This window comes from Stenella coeruleoalba (assembly GCF_951394435.1).
Source record: "Stenella coeruleoalba genome assembly, chromosome: 12".
In the NCBI taxonomy this organism is placed as follows: Eukaryota; Metazoa; Chordata; class Mammalia; order Artiodactyla; family Delphinidae; genus Stenella; species Stenella coeruleoalba.
This window is the reverse complement of record NC_137158.1, coordinates 37,570,250-37,585,395: the sequence shown is the minus strand read 5'-3', so window position 1 is coordinate 37,585,395 and position 15,146 is coordinate 37,570,250. Positions and strand designations below refer to the sequence as shown.

The following is a 15,146-nucleotide window of genomic DNA, read 5'->3' as shown; positions in this document are numbered from 1 at the left end:
GGAAAGAAAATAGCCACCCAAGTCCAGGAAGTGCAGAGAGTACCAGGCAGGATAAACCCAAGGAGAAACACAGAGACACATAGTAATCAAACTGACAAAAATTAAAAACAAAGAAAAATTATTAAAAGCAGCAAGGGAAAAATGATAAATAACATACAAGGGAACTCCCATAAGGTTAACAGGTGATTTCTCAGCAGAAACTCTACAAGCCAGAAGGGAGTGGCATGATATACTTAAAGTGATGAAAGGGAAGAACCTACAACCAAGATTACTCTACCCTGCAAGGATCTCATTCAGATTCGACTGAGAAATCAAAAGCTTTACAGACAAGCAAAAGCTAAGAGAATTCAGCCCCACCAAACCAGCTTTACAACAAATGCTAAAGGAACTTCTCTCAGTGGGAAACACAAGAGAAGAAAATGACCTACAAAAACAAACCCAAAAAATTAAAGAAGATGGTAATCGGAACATACATATCAATAATTACCTTAAATGTGAATGGATTAAATGCTCCAACCAAAAGGTACAGGCTTGCTGAATGGATACAAAAACAAGACCCATATGTATATTGTCTACCAGAGACCCACTTCAGACCTAGGGACACATACAGACTGAAAGTGAGGGAATGGAAAAAGATATTCCATGCAAATCGAAAGCAAAAGAAAGGCTGGAGTAGCAATACTCATATCAGATAAAATAGACTTTAAAATAAAGAATGTTACAAGAGACAAGGAAGAACAGTACATAAAGATCACGGGATCAATCCAAGGAAATATAGAGCAATTGTAAATATATATGCACCCAACATAGGAGCACCTCAATACATAAGGCAGATGCTAACAGCTCTAAAAGAGGAAATCCACAGTAACACAATAATAGTTGCGGGCTTTAACACCTCACTTACACCAATAGACAGATCATCCAGACAGAAAATTAATAAGGGAACACAAGCTTTAAACGATACATTAAACATAATGGACTTAATTGATATTTATAGAACATTCTGTTCGAAAACAGATTACACTTTCTTCTCAAGTGCACACAGAACATTCTCCAGAATAGATCATATCTTGGGTCACAAATCAAGCCTCGGTAAGTTTAAGAAAATTTAAATCGTATCAAGCATCTTTCTGACCAGGATGTTATAAGATTAGAAATCAATTACAGGGAAAAAACATAAAAAACACAACACATGGAGGCTAAACAATACGTTACTAAATAACCAAGAGATCACTAAGAAATCAAAGAGGAAATCAAAAAATACCTAGAGACAAATGACAATGAAAATACAATGATCCAAAACCTATGGGATGCAGCAAAAGCACTTCTAAGAGGGAAGTTTATAGCAGTAAAATCCTACCTCAAGAAAAAAAAATCTCAAATAAACAATCTAAAGGAACTAGAGAAAGAAGAACAAAGAAAACCCAAAGTTAGTAGAAGGAAAGAAATCATAAAGATCAGAGCAGAAATATATGGAATAGAAACAAAGAAAACAATAGCAAAGATCAATAAAACTAAAAGCTGGTTCTTTGAGAAGATAAACATAATTGATAAACCTTTAGCCAGACTCATCAAGAAAAAGAGGGAGAGGACTCAAATCAATAAAATTAGAAATGAAAAAGAAGTGACAACGGACACCGCAGAAATAGAAAGCATCATAAAAGACTACTACAAACAACTCTATGCCAATAAAATGGACAACCTAGAAGAAATGGACAAATTCTTAGAAAGGTATAAGCTTCCAAGACTGAACCAGAAAGAAATAGAAAACATGAACAGACCAATCACAAGTAATGAAATTGAAACTGTGGTTAAAAATCTTCCAACAAACAAAAGTCCAGGACCAGATGTCTTCACAGGTGAATTCTATCTAACATTTAGAGAAGAGCTAACACCCATCCTTCTCAAACTCTTCCAAAATTTGCAGAGGAAGGGACACTCCCAAACTCATTCTATGAGGCCATCATCATCCTGATACCAAAACCACACAAAGATACTACAAAAAAAGAAAATTACAGACTAATATCACTGATGAATATAGATGCAAAAATCCTCAACAAAATACTAGCAAACAGAATCCAACAACACATTAAAAGGATCATACACCATGATCAAGTGGGATTTATCCCAAGGATGCAGTGACTCTTCAATATATGCAAATCAATCAATGTGATACACCATATTAACAAATTGAAGAATAAAAACCATATGATCATCTCAATAGATGCAGAAAAAGCTTTTGACAAAATTCAATACCATTTATGATAAAAACTCTCCAGAAAGGGAGCATAGAAGGAGCCTACCTCAACATAATAAAGGCTATATAAGACAAACCCACAGCAAACATCGTTCTCAATGGTGAAAAACTGAAAGCATTTCCTCTAAGATCCTGAACAAGACAAGGATGTCCACTCTCACCACTGTTATTCAACATAGTTTTGGAAGTCCTAGCCACGGCAATCAGAAAAGAAAAAGAAATAAAAGGAATACAAATTGGAAAAGAAGAAGTAAAGCTGTCACTGTTTGCAGATGACATGCTACTATACATAGATAATCCTGAAGATGCCACCAGAAAACTACTAGAGCTATTCAATGAATTTGGTACAGTTTCAGGATACAAAACTAATGCACAGAAATCTCTTGCATTCCTATACAACAAAAGATCAGAAAGAGAAATTAGGGAATAATTCCGTTCACCATTGCAATAAAAAGGATAAAATACCTAGGAATAAACTTACCTAAGGAGGTCAAAGACCTGTACTCAGAAAACTATAAGACACTGATGAAAGAAATCAAAGATGACACAAACAGATGGAGAGATATACCATGTTCTTGGATTAGAAGAATCAATATTGTGAAAATGACCATACTACCCAAGACAATCTACGGATTCAATGCAATCCCTATCAAACTACAAATGGCATTTTTTTTTTACAGAACTAGAACAAAAAATCTTAAAATTTGTTTGGAGACACAAAAGACCCTGAATAGCAAAAGCAATCTTAAGGGATAAAAAACAGAGCTGGAGGAATCAGACTCCCTGACTTCAGACTATACTACAAAGCTACAGTAATCAAGACAATATGGTACTGGCACAAAAACAGAAATATAGATCAATGGAACAGGATAGAAAGCCCAGAGATAAACCCACGTACCCACGGTCAACTAATCTATGACAAAGGAGGCAAGGATATACAATGGAGAAAAGACAGTCTCCTCAATAAGTGGTGCTGGGAAAACTGGACAGCTACAAGTAAAAGAATGAAATTAGAACACCCCCTAACACCATACACAAAAATAAACTGAAAATGGATTAAAGACCTAAATGTAAGACCAGACACTGTAAAACTCTTAGAGGAAAACATAGGAAGAATACTCTTTGACATAAATCACAGCAAAATCTATTTTGACCCACCTCCTAGAGTAATGGAAATAAAAACAAAAATAAACAAATGGGACCTAATTAAACTTAAAAGCTTTTGCACAGCAAAGGAAACTATAAGCAAGACGAAAAGACAGCCCTCAGAATGGGAGAAAATATTTGCAAACGAAACAATGGACAAAGGATTAATCTCCAAAATATATAAGCAGCTCATGCAGCTCAATATTAAGAAAACAAACAACTCAATAAAAAAATGGGCAGAAGACCTAAATAGACATTTCTCCAAAGAAGACATACAGATGGCCAAGAGGCACATGAAAAGCTGCTCAACATCAGTAATTACTAGAGAAATGCAAATCAAAACAACAATGAGGTATCACCTCACACCGTTTCGAAGGGGCATCATCAGAAAATCTACAAACAACAAATGCTGGAGAGGGTGTGGAGAAAAGGGAACCCTCTTGCACTGTCAGTGGGAATGTACATTGATACAGCCACTATGGAGAACAGTATGGAGTTTCCCTAAAAAACTAAAAGTAGAATTACCATATGACCCAGCAATCCCACTACTGGGCATATACCCAGAGAAAACCATAATTCAAAAAGACACATGGACCCCAGTGTTCACTGCAGCACTATTTACAATAGCCAGGTCATGGAAGCAACCTAAATGCCCACCGACAGACGAATGGATAAAAAGATATGGTACATATATACAATGGAATATTACTCAGCCATAAAAAGGAACGAAATTGGGTCATTGTAGAGACGTGGATAGACCTAGAGACTGTCGTATAGAGTGAAGTAAGTCAGAAAGAGAAAAACAAATATTGTATATTAACGCATATATGTGGAATCTAGAAAAATGGTACAGATGAACCAGTTTGCAAGGCGGAAAGAGAGACACAGATGTAGAGAACAAATGTATTGACACCAAGGGGGGAAAGCGGGGTGCTGGTGGTGGTGGGATGAATTGGGAGATTGGGATTGACATGTATACACTAATATGTATAAAATAAATGACTAATAAGAACCTGCTGTATAAAAAACTACAATAAAACTTATTTTAAATGGTTGAATTCATTAAAAAGAAAAAAGAAAATTAAAGCAAGGATAGGAGATGATGAGTGACAGGTGTGTTCTCAGATAGGATGACAAGGGAGGCTCTCTGAGGAGGGGATATCTGAACAGGAAACCTGAGTGAAGTGAGGAGGGAGCCCTGTGGATATATATCTGGGAGTGCCAGGCAGGCGGAGCATCTAGGACTGAGGCTCCACCTGTCTGGCACTAAGCAGGGGCTTACTTGGAAAGTTTCAGGAACAGAAAGGAAGCTGGTGTGGCGGGAGTGTAGCAAGGCAGGAGGAAAGTCAGTGGAGATGTGGGCAGAGACGGGGTCGGGGACTGGATGACAATGGCCTCGTACTTTATAGTGAAGGACCCAGATTCAGTGCTCTCAGAATAGTTCCCGATCACTGAGCCCAGGGCTTGGGTCTCACTCACCCCAAGGCCCCTGTGGCACTTTTTCACACTGTAGACATTACGCAAAGAAACTGGTTCATAACTGCGAATAAACTACCCTGGAATAAACTCTAGACAGGCACATTAGGTATCCCCAGCCATGCAAAATACCTGTGTCAGGTTTACTTAGAGATTTTGGCAATTCTCTGCACAAGTGAGCTTATCTTTCTCAATCAGCTAGTTACATTTGCTACAACAAAAGACTGATCATTCTTATTTCCACATAATTGCTGATCTTGGAACTTGGCAGGCAACCGCTCAAGATACTAAGTGCCTGAAATGTCCTGAGACCTGGAGCAGCGATGGCACATGTCTATTTTAGTAATCACTTTGGCAGACTCCTTCGAAGCATTTGTTAAATAATCTACTTCTGTGTTTTAGGAAAATTGAGTCTTGAGTCAATGACCCAGGAAATGCAAAGGAATGCTGCCTGCATGACAGATTCCACGTGTTGATAGAAACACTTTTCACTCTCAGATTCTCTAAGAAAATTATGAAATGGCATTGCTTCGCGTAGAAGTTTTCTTCAGTATATATTCATTTAGTGTTTATTTTAAAACTACATCCCCTTCTTTTTTAAGGAAGACATTTAAATTATGGGATTTTCCTTTTTCCTTTTTTTTTCCTGAGGCAAGAATGGCCTTTGACTCCAGGTTAGATGAAGATACCCTGTACAGGACATTGAGGGCTTTGTGATGGCAACAGGAAAAGCCCAAGAAAAGAGAGAACCTTGCTGAAGGATACATGCCTGAAAGGGAAGGGTGGGCACTGCTGGGGGAGGAGGGAGGAAGGCAAAGAGCAAAGAAGATGAAGGAGACCGGGAAGTGACTATTATTTCAAGAGATGTCCTGATAAGCTTATTGCAGAGTGTGGAGCACGGTCAGTGACCTTTAACTGGACTCAGGTTACATTGGCTGTCAGTGTTCGGTCGTCACAGAAATGGTCTCATCCTTTTGAAAGAAACATACGAAGTAGAACTAGATAGGAACCACGTCTTTAGTGGCATTAGGTTTTCACCTGTTTTGTGTAACATCCGTATAGGTATTGAAAGCCACTCTACCTTCTCAACACTGACCACTTACCAAGCCAAGTAGGGTGCTGTGGTCCCCAATCTGAGCATAACAGTGGTGGGTGCTCAAGTAGAAAGAGTGATTGTGGCAGGAGGTGGGGGAGACAGTCTGAGGGGGGAAAGAGACGGGATCTATGTGGGATGGTTTTAATCTCATTGAGACCATTTCTTGGAGGCTCTATTATCTTTAAGTAAGTTTTTATGGTAGTCTGCGTTATGTATTCTTGAATAATTCTATTTTTAAGAGTTTCTTCATTTTGTTTTCCCTTCTTCTCCAGAAGAGATGACATCTCTTATATTTTAAATCTCTTTTAAAGGATTTAATTTTATAGTGCCGTTAAGACCAAAACTATGTCAATTTAGTGAGGGAAGAGATTTAATTGCTTCAGAACATGCACATTTTGAAAAATAAACATGTTTCTTTTTCTCCTTGGTCAATTTGGCAGCATGAAGTCACTTATTTGTGGCTGTTATTTGTCTCCACAATTTCCCTTAATAGTAGGTTTCACAGTCTCTATATTCATGAAGCATTTCCTTATGTCTGGACCAAATCCCTTTTTGCTCTAATTTGAGGCCAGAGAGTCTGTGGAGATGCTCACAATTGTCTATTGAATAGACAAACACTTGGAGTTTGTTTTGAAAACTTGCGTCTCTTTCCCAGGGTAAATAATCCTGATCTCACAGCCTTCCTCAATGGCAGTAGAATGCATTCGTGACAATGTGTTCATGTTTAAAATTGGTCACAGTTCTGCAATCTCAGGACTAGTGAAAGAAACGCAACACAAAATTTATTTGACAATCCTACTTGATAATCCTAGTATCCCTCTTACTGGGATGGTCCTTTAATTTACAAAATACTTTTATGAACAAGAGCTCATTTTATCTGGATCACAAATCTGTGAGATAAATATGACTTATTTTTCTCTTCTTTCCTTTTTTTCTTTACAGATGAGGTCACAGTCTCCAGCCACACTACCAATAAGTGGGAAAGCAGATTCAAGTCCGGCTCTTCTGAGACAAAGACCAGGGGCACTTCCACTCCCCAGCAGCTGCCTGCTACATGCAAAGCCCTGTGCCGAGCGTTGCAAAGGATATTAGCATGGGTACTCCACTCCCAAAGACCTGCTTATGAGGTAAGGAGAAAGGTCTTGGGGAGGAAATGGAAAGATTTGGGCTCTGATTGTTAAGTAGGGTTTGGGCAGGTGGAGAAGAAAGTTAGAAACATTCCTGGTGTGAGGGGACCTGCCTATGTGAACGTATGTTGTGCAAAATCATCACATGTTAAGCCTGTATCTTCTCGTGGTAGAGGGCATCCGTCCTTGGAGGCATGATAAAGTTCCATGGTTAAGAACTAGGGCTATGAAGTTCGTGAAGTCTAGATTTAAATCCTGGATTCACCACGTACTAACTGTATCCTCCTGGGCAATTTCCTTCGTCTCTTTTTGCTTCATTTTCTCATCTGTAACATGAGAGGATTAAATGTAACTATTCATGTAAACACACCATAAACATTAGTTATCATGGCACCAAAAATGCCTTTAGTTAGAATAAAGAGTGGATGGGGGTATTCCTAACTCATATCTCAGTTTTCTATTTCCCAAGGACATGATTCAAAAGCATTCTTAGGGCTTCCCTGGTGACGCAGTGGTTGAGAGTCCGCCTGTCGATGCAGGGGACACGGGTTCGTGCCCCAGTCTGGGAAGATCCCACGTGCCGCGGAGCGGCTGGGCCCGTGAGCCATGGCCACTGAGCCTGTGCTCCGCAACGGGAGAGGCCACAACAGTGAGGGGCCCGCGTACCGCAAAAGAAAAAAAAAAAGCGTTCTTAGCCTTGCCACCAGTTCCTTGTGCTAAAGCACAAGATGATTCTAATTTCACTCTCGTTTTACAGGAAAGGAAACTGAGGAAACATCTGGTGGATAAACCCCTTATCCCTTCCACAGAGATAATTTTAATTCTCACTGTTGAATATTAGTGGGTTCAAGGAACCTAAACTGCCCACACACACAAAAAAAAACAGTAGGAGAGGAAAATATATCAACTTCTTAACTGGCCTCAACTGCCATTGACTTTCCATCTTAAACTGCAAGTTTGGGGTGTTTGTTGTGCATGATTTGCATTTTGTTTAAATTAGAGCGGCTGTTTCTATCAAACTCAGCTCTCACTGTGTCCCCATTCCTGAATGAGGCGTAAGGGGTATGACTGGAGTCACCACATACTCACAAGGGCTTGATCTTAACCTTGAGCAGCCCCAGCAAACTGTGTTGTGTGTGAAAGCTTTCTATCAAGTGTGCTCTGGACAAAAAGAAAAATGAAATCATGATTTAGGGGCCAGTGAGAAGGGCTTTTGTTGGAGAGATGGGAGAGGTGAGTGTATCTTGCTCTGAGGTTGATCAGTGTCTCTATTTTGGGGTGGGAGAATGGAGCATCACAAATCGTCTTCATTGCGCTGAGTGAGTGGTACCTGCGTACAGGTCACTAAATAATCATGGTTCTGCTTTTCTTCCTCGAAGAAGGACTGCTTAGTGTGGTGGGGGAAGGTCATTGGGAATTTCAGCATAGGTGTATTAGTTTTCTCTGGCTCCAGTAACAAATTACCACTAACTTAGTGGTTTGAAACGATGCAGATTTAATTATTTTGCTGTTGTATAGAGCAGAAGTCCAACATGGGTCTCATTGGGCTAAAATCAAGATGTTGACAGGGCTGCATCCCTTTCTGAAAGCTCAAGGGCAAAACTCGGTTCCTTGCCTTTTCAGTGTCTAAAGGCTGCCCAAACTCCTTGGCTTTGGTCCTCTGTCTCTCTGCCCAAAGCCAGCAAAAGTAGGTTTAGTTGGTCTCATACCACATCACTCTGACCTATTCTACTGCCTCTCTCTTCCATTTATAAGGACCCTTGTGATTACATTGGGCCCACCTGGATAATCTCTATTTTTAAGGTCAGTAGATTAGCAACCTTCATTTCATCTGCAACCTTCATTTCATTTTTCCATGTAAGGTAACATATTCATAGGTTTTAGTGATTAGGACATGGACATCTTTGGGGAACCATAAACCACCTGCCTACCAGAGTAGACACTGGTGCCAAAAGACATCCTCAAAGCCATTTGTTCAACAGATCCACTGAGTAGTTAGGTTATAAGCCTCTCTTTTGTCCAAAAATATCTACTAAAATTGTTAAGCCTACTAGACGTGGACACCTTGGTGTCGGCACTTATCTGGAACAGCCGCTCTGCCTGCTAACTTGGAGAGAGACAAGGAAGGAAGACAAAGAGAGTCAAGGCGCTATGTCCTAAGCTCAGTTCCTGTCACCCAACCTTTTGCTCATCTTTATTAAATGCACTGAGAGCCTCCCTTGCTCAAAAGGACCATCATCTCACACTCCAAGGATCACACACCAGGAGCTTCTATACGAAGTTCTGTTGAAGCTCTACCGTGCCCACCTACATCTCCTAACTTCAGCTAAAAGTGGGTCATAATAATCCCAGGTTCATCTCTTGTTGGCCTTCCATCCTTCCTAGGTATTGAACTTCATTTCCAAAATGCCCCAGGACAACAGAACTCCAACTCTGATCTGATTAAAAGTCATACATTCAGTTATATTTTTAAAGTTCAAGTCTATCCAACTGAGTTGCGATCATCAGAAAGGAGTAGCCAAAAGAAGGTATTAGAGATATTTCAGGACAATTAAATTTAATTTTTAAATTGTACCTTAAAATATTTTTAAAGTTCTGAGAGACCGTGAATGTTTTTTCTTCATTCATTCCTCTTCTGTACCAGAGTAAGGATCGAACCACTTACATCAAAGGAAATTATCTTGTTTTGTTTTTAAGATCTTCATTCCACCAGAGGAGGACACAACTCCACAAATTTTCTTGTCAATATATTCTGAAGTTTAACAGTTCTCCTATCCAGAATGTATTCCTGGTCCAGACTAATTTAAATCCACTTATTCTTTTATATTCTTAGTTGAAGTGTAAAAAAATCTGGTTTTCAACTTTATACAGAAAATATTTAGATACTTAAAGACTCTTATCAATGTTCATCCTTGCTAGTTTTGCCAGATCTAAAGTTGGAGAATATGGTACATATTTTGACAAGAATTATGCTAATCCTGTGCTGTCTAATCTGGACTCAGACATTGTGTGTGTAAGTGCATGTGAGTGACTGTGTGTGTGTGGGCACATGTGTGTGGGGGCATGTGTGTGTGTGTGTGCGTGTGTTCCAGCCATATGGGACATCTGGAAACCCTACCAAATTCCCTTTTTTTCCAGATCAAATAATCTCAGTTCCATTTAATTTTTCTTCAGAAATTCAAATATATAAACACTGAAAAGAGCCATTAAAGGAAGTAAGAACCACACTGTAGCTAAACAGCTAGGATGACATAAAGCCAAGCTTTCCTAGAAGCAGAGAATAAATAAGTGAGTTTTTTATTTATTTCTTATTAGCAGTAGAAATCTATGAAACAGAACCACATATACCAACAGATATTTGAGTGTCCAATAGATTTTCAGACCTGCCATAGGCTTTGTCAACCAGACAAGTCATGTGAGTCTTGGGACCTGCACACACAGGTCTCGGGGGAGCCAAGGGAGCCCTTGATATGCAATTGACTCAGACTTTTCATTCACCCAGGGCTTCAAATGTGGCCTTTGGGTTCTTTTTCCCTAAAGGAGGTCTTTGATTTACAGAAGATGTTCATCATTCAAATTTAAGCTTCTGTCCCATTACGGGTATCCCACCTATAGTACACTTAAAATTAAGTATTTTTTATAAATCCTGTAATTATCTTATGAAAAACCAAATTATACTGTACTGCTTTTGTATGAAAAGCATTAATTTATTAACCATAAACATTTAAAGTGTGCCACAATTATTTATAATCCTGTTATAAAATTGAGAAGTGGCCCAGGGCCTCTCTCAACCTCTGGGAGGCCCTGTACGTATAAAGTCCTGTCTTGGTGTCTGGGCCTTCCAGTATGAACCCACAGGCTTTCATGTGGCACTATGCCAGTATCCTCAAAAAGCAGGGTCTGCCTTTATTGACCTGATGCTCTGATGGCCTTTGATCAGGCCATTGTACCAGAGCAGCCAAGATACAGGGCAAGATGTGGCCTTTCGGTAACCTTCCTTCTTTGTGTGAGAGTAAGACAAGTTAATTGGGCTTGACAGTACAGATGACCCTTTCAAGTCAGGTAAAATGAGACTGTTGTCCTTATCACAGGTAGATAACCATTAATATTGCTTGTACTGTCTATGGCAAGAGAAAGGGGCTTGTTTGTTTTAAATGTTTTTCAAGGAAGGCAACAAAGATTCCCCGGTGATGGGGTGGGGGGGTTGCCTGGCTCACTTCATCCAAGGAAACAATGGTGCCATTTGAAGGGTTCAAGACACATTGAAAGGTAGAGAACACACTCCCATTGATAAATCATTATTATCGATAACCCTTTCTTTGTTCTTTATTTCACATAATTGTCAAAGTTCAGACTGTGGGACCTAGTGCTCGCTTCGGAGCTCTCTTCAGAAAGCTACATCTGAAAAGGAAGCCTTCTTGGATTTGAGTAGCAATGGAATGTCCCAGGCTATCTGAGCTGATATTGCTGATACTTTATTAAGCAATTTGTTTTGCTCACCATATATCCTGGAACTCTTTTTCCCTTTGTATTAGTTTGATTCTCTTTATGAGAGACACCAATGACCGTACAAGATTTCCCCCAGAAAAGGATCATTCACTCTTCTCGTTAGCCAAGGTTTCCAGGGTTGGAAGATGGTACCATCCTCTCCGCTTCCCTGTAGAAAACCAAAAACTACAGGCTAGTCTCAGGGACTCAGAGGCCCTTTGATGTCATGTGACTTTGGTGCTCACTATTCTATTTCACTTGTGTTGGTCCTGTTCTCCTGTCAGCAGTTCAGAATCTAATTTAGGAAGAAAGCAAGAGAGGCGGGGGGGAGGGCGGGAAGGAGATACTAGGGCTAGGCTCAGTGGAGGTTCCCAGGTGGCCTGCGGTGGGTCCTGCTCCCTGTGGACAGCCCTATAGGTAGGAGCATGATCTACGCATTGATGTCACGTGTCTTACATTAGCAAAGAGCGATTTCCAAATAACTCCAAGATTTACCGGTAAAATAAGAAAGAAATCTGAGTTTTGTAGCATAGCACTAATGGAATTTCATCGTTATTCTATTGCCAGGGCTACAGAAAAATAATTTTGTCCGTTTATTGCTCTAGACTTTGTGAATAGGTAACATTTCTTTTGGAGAACAACTTGACAAATGCATATCAAATACCAGACAATATAATATCCTATTTCTGGAAATATATCTTAAGAAAACAATCTAAGAGGAGACAAGCATATTATTGGAAAGTATCTCTAAATAAAGAGATATGCTTAGAGCAGCATTACCTATACTACCCAAAACTGGGAAGACTTTAAATTTCTGACAAAAGAGAGAGGCTAATCAAATAATAGAATATCAATACTGTGAATATTAGGCAACTATGAAAATAATAAGTATGATGGGCAGACAGGGAACAATACTTATGAAACATAAAGTAAAAAATAATGTAAAATTCTGTATGTATGAAAGACTACAATCATGAAATAATTTTTATGTACATTGAAAGGGTCTGTAAATAAATGGAAATTACTTCTATGGGATTCTTTTTTTATCTTTCGGAATTTCTTGATAAAATAGTTCAAAGCTGATTGAATCAGCAAAATATTTTTTATCACAATAAACTTTAATATTTTAATAAAATAAGATTAATTCATGTTTAGTGAGTTTCACTATTGCCAAGGGTACATTTTCTTATATCATTATAGACAAAGGGCTGTTAGGAGATTAGTTACCCTAGAATGCCATAGAAATACTTTCATCATCAAAGGTTTTACGTGTGGTATACTCGATATACTTGAAAAGATTAAAATGTTAGATTCACCATCCTCCCTTCATGGCATGATCAGCGGAAAATATCTTTTTTCATCATCTTGAAAAAAAAAAACCCAACACAGAATTACTCCATGCAGTTTCAGAAAAACAGTGAAAGTGCCTTATAGAGTTGAACAGAATCAGTTCTCACTTATTTTTTAAATCAGCTCAAGAGCCTTTAATAGTGTTCCATATTCACCAAACTAAATAAACTAATAAATATATTGTGAATAGAGCCTGATCTTATTAACAAAGCAAAACTTAGTTTCTTAAAGTTCTCTGGGTGACAGATGTGCTTGCATGAAGATGTTTATTGGCTTCCTTGTCGGTTACGGAAGTCTGCCTCTCACTCTTGGTTGGAAGCTCCTTTAAGGACAGATAATTTCCTTTCGCATCATTTATACCCCCTCCCCAGATGTGCCAGCACATCTAGCACATGATTGCTGTTCAAAAAATACTTGCTTAGGGGCTTCCCTGGTGGCGCAGTGGTTGAGTCCGCCTGCCGATGCAGGGGACACGGGTTTGTGCCCCGGTCCAGGAGGATCCCACATGCGGCGGAGCGGCTGGGCCCGTGAGCCATGGCCGCTGAGCCTGCGCGTCCGGAGCCTGTGCTCCGCAACGGGAGAGGCCACAACAGTGAGAGGCCCGCGTACCACAAAAAAAACAAAAACAAAAACAACTTGCTTAAATAAGTAACGAATGAACAGGCCAAGCCAAATTTTAGATCTTTTTCCTCTTTTAATTGTCTGTATACTGTTTAATAAAACACCACCAGCATCTTTGATTAAAAGCCAAAAAGAATTCATCGTTTATTAATAGAGTAAATTCTACCATATGCAGAGCCAGAGACTCCTACTTTTATATTTTGTATACTTCTGGATTGTTTTAATGTTTTATTATTAAAAACATATATTACTTCTGTAACATAAAAAAATAGGATAAAATGGTAGGCTGAAAATGTTTGGTTTGGGCGAGAACATTCACACTTCAGGAATTTGTTGTTCCTGCAGGGGTGGAAACAAAAGGAAGTGTCAAGGGTGCTGAAGCACAGAAACTGTTTCATGTAAATGTTAAGATTCACATAGCTAGACCTTAGAAAAATGCTGCTGACCCAGATCTCCCCAATCCTTTGCTAAAGCAATGAAAAAGAAGCACATTTTCCTCCACCTTTAAAGTAATAGTTTAGGGACTTCCCTGGTGGCGCAGTGGTTAAGAATCCACCTGCCAATGCAGGGACACGGGTTCGAGCCCTGGTCCGGGAAGATCCCACATGCCGCGGGGCAACTAAGCCCGTGCGCCACAACTACTGAGCTGCACTCTAGAGCCCATGAGCCACAACCACTGAGCCCACGTGTCACAACTACTGAAGCCCACGTGCCACAACTACTGGAGGTTGTGTGCCCTAGAGCCCACATACCTCAACTACTGAGCCCATGCGCCACAACTACCAAAGCCCGCGTGCTCTAGGGCCCGCATGCCGCAAATACTGGGCCCGCGTGCCACAATTACTGAGCCCACGTGCTGCAGCTACTGAAGGCTGTGCACCAAGAGCCTGTGCTCTGCAATAAGAGAGGCCACCGCAAAGAGAAGCCTGCACACTGCAACAAAGAGTAGACCCGTCTCGCTGCAACTAGAGAAAGCCCGCGTGCAGCAACGAAGACCCAACGCAGCCAAAAATAAATTAAATAAATAAATAAATAAAATAGTAGTGTATTATCACTAGACCTTGGGTGGGGACAGGGGCAGGGAACCATGTTGTTTTGCACTTCTTGAGAGTGAGTACAACTCCCCTCTGGAGAAGGGAGGAAAAAAATATTAAAGGACAAGTCATAGCCCTTCTCTTCCCCCCAGCAATTTTGTCCAGGGTTAGTAAGAACTTACAAGACTGTTGGCTGCCAAAATTACCTAATGGTCTCAGAACTGTGGCTCAGCACCGAGGAGATTTTACTCTAATATTCAGTTTATGGCAACTTGAGTTAAATCCCCTCACGAGTGGGCTGGGCAAAGTGATTTTCTTCCAGAGACAGGGGGAGAAAGTGTAACTTTATAGAGGAGACGTCTGGCGAACATTACCTCACGCAGGTGACCAAGATCAACAGCAACTATGATGAGTCTTGCTGATAGCATGTACCCTTGAGATAGTGTGATGGGACGGGCACTTTACTTCTGTGGTCCCTCTTCCCCCAAACCCTAATTCCAATATAATCATGAGGAAAACATCAGACGCATCCCAACTGAGGAACATTCTAT

General features: G+C 40.0%; 1 protein-coding gene across 1 annotated transcript in view; it reads left to right on the top strand.

Moving 5' to 3' along the window:
- The first annotated feature begins 5,359 nt into the window (after positions 1-5,359).
- Positions 5,360-15,146, top strand: part of PREP (prolyl endopeptidase) — a 171,819-nt gene continuing 162,032 nt past the window's right edge. The window contains exons 1-2 of the mRNA XM_079939836.1: positions 5,360-5,429; positions 6,918-7,102. Coding sequence (XP_079795962.1) covers positions 5,399-5,429; positions 6,918-7,102 — 216 coding nt within the window. The 5' untranslated portion in view covers positions 5,360-5,398. The remainder of the gene's footprint in view (positions 5,430-6,917; positions 7,103-15,146) is intronic.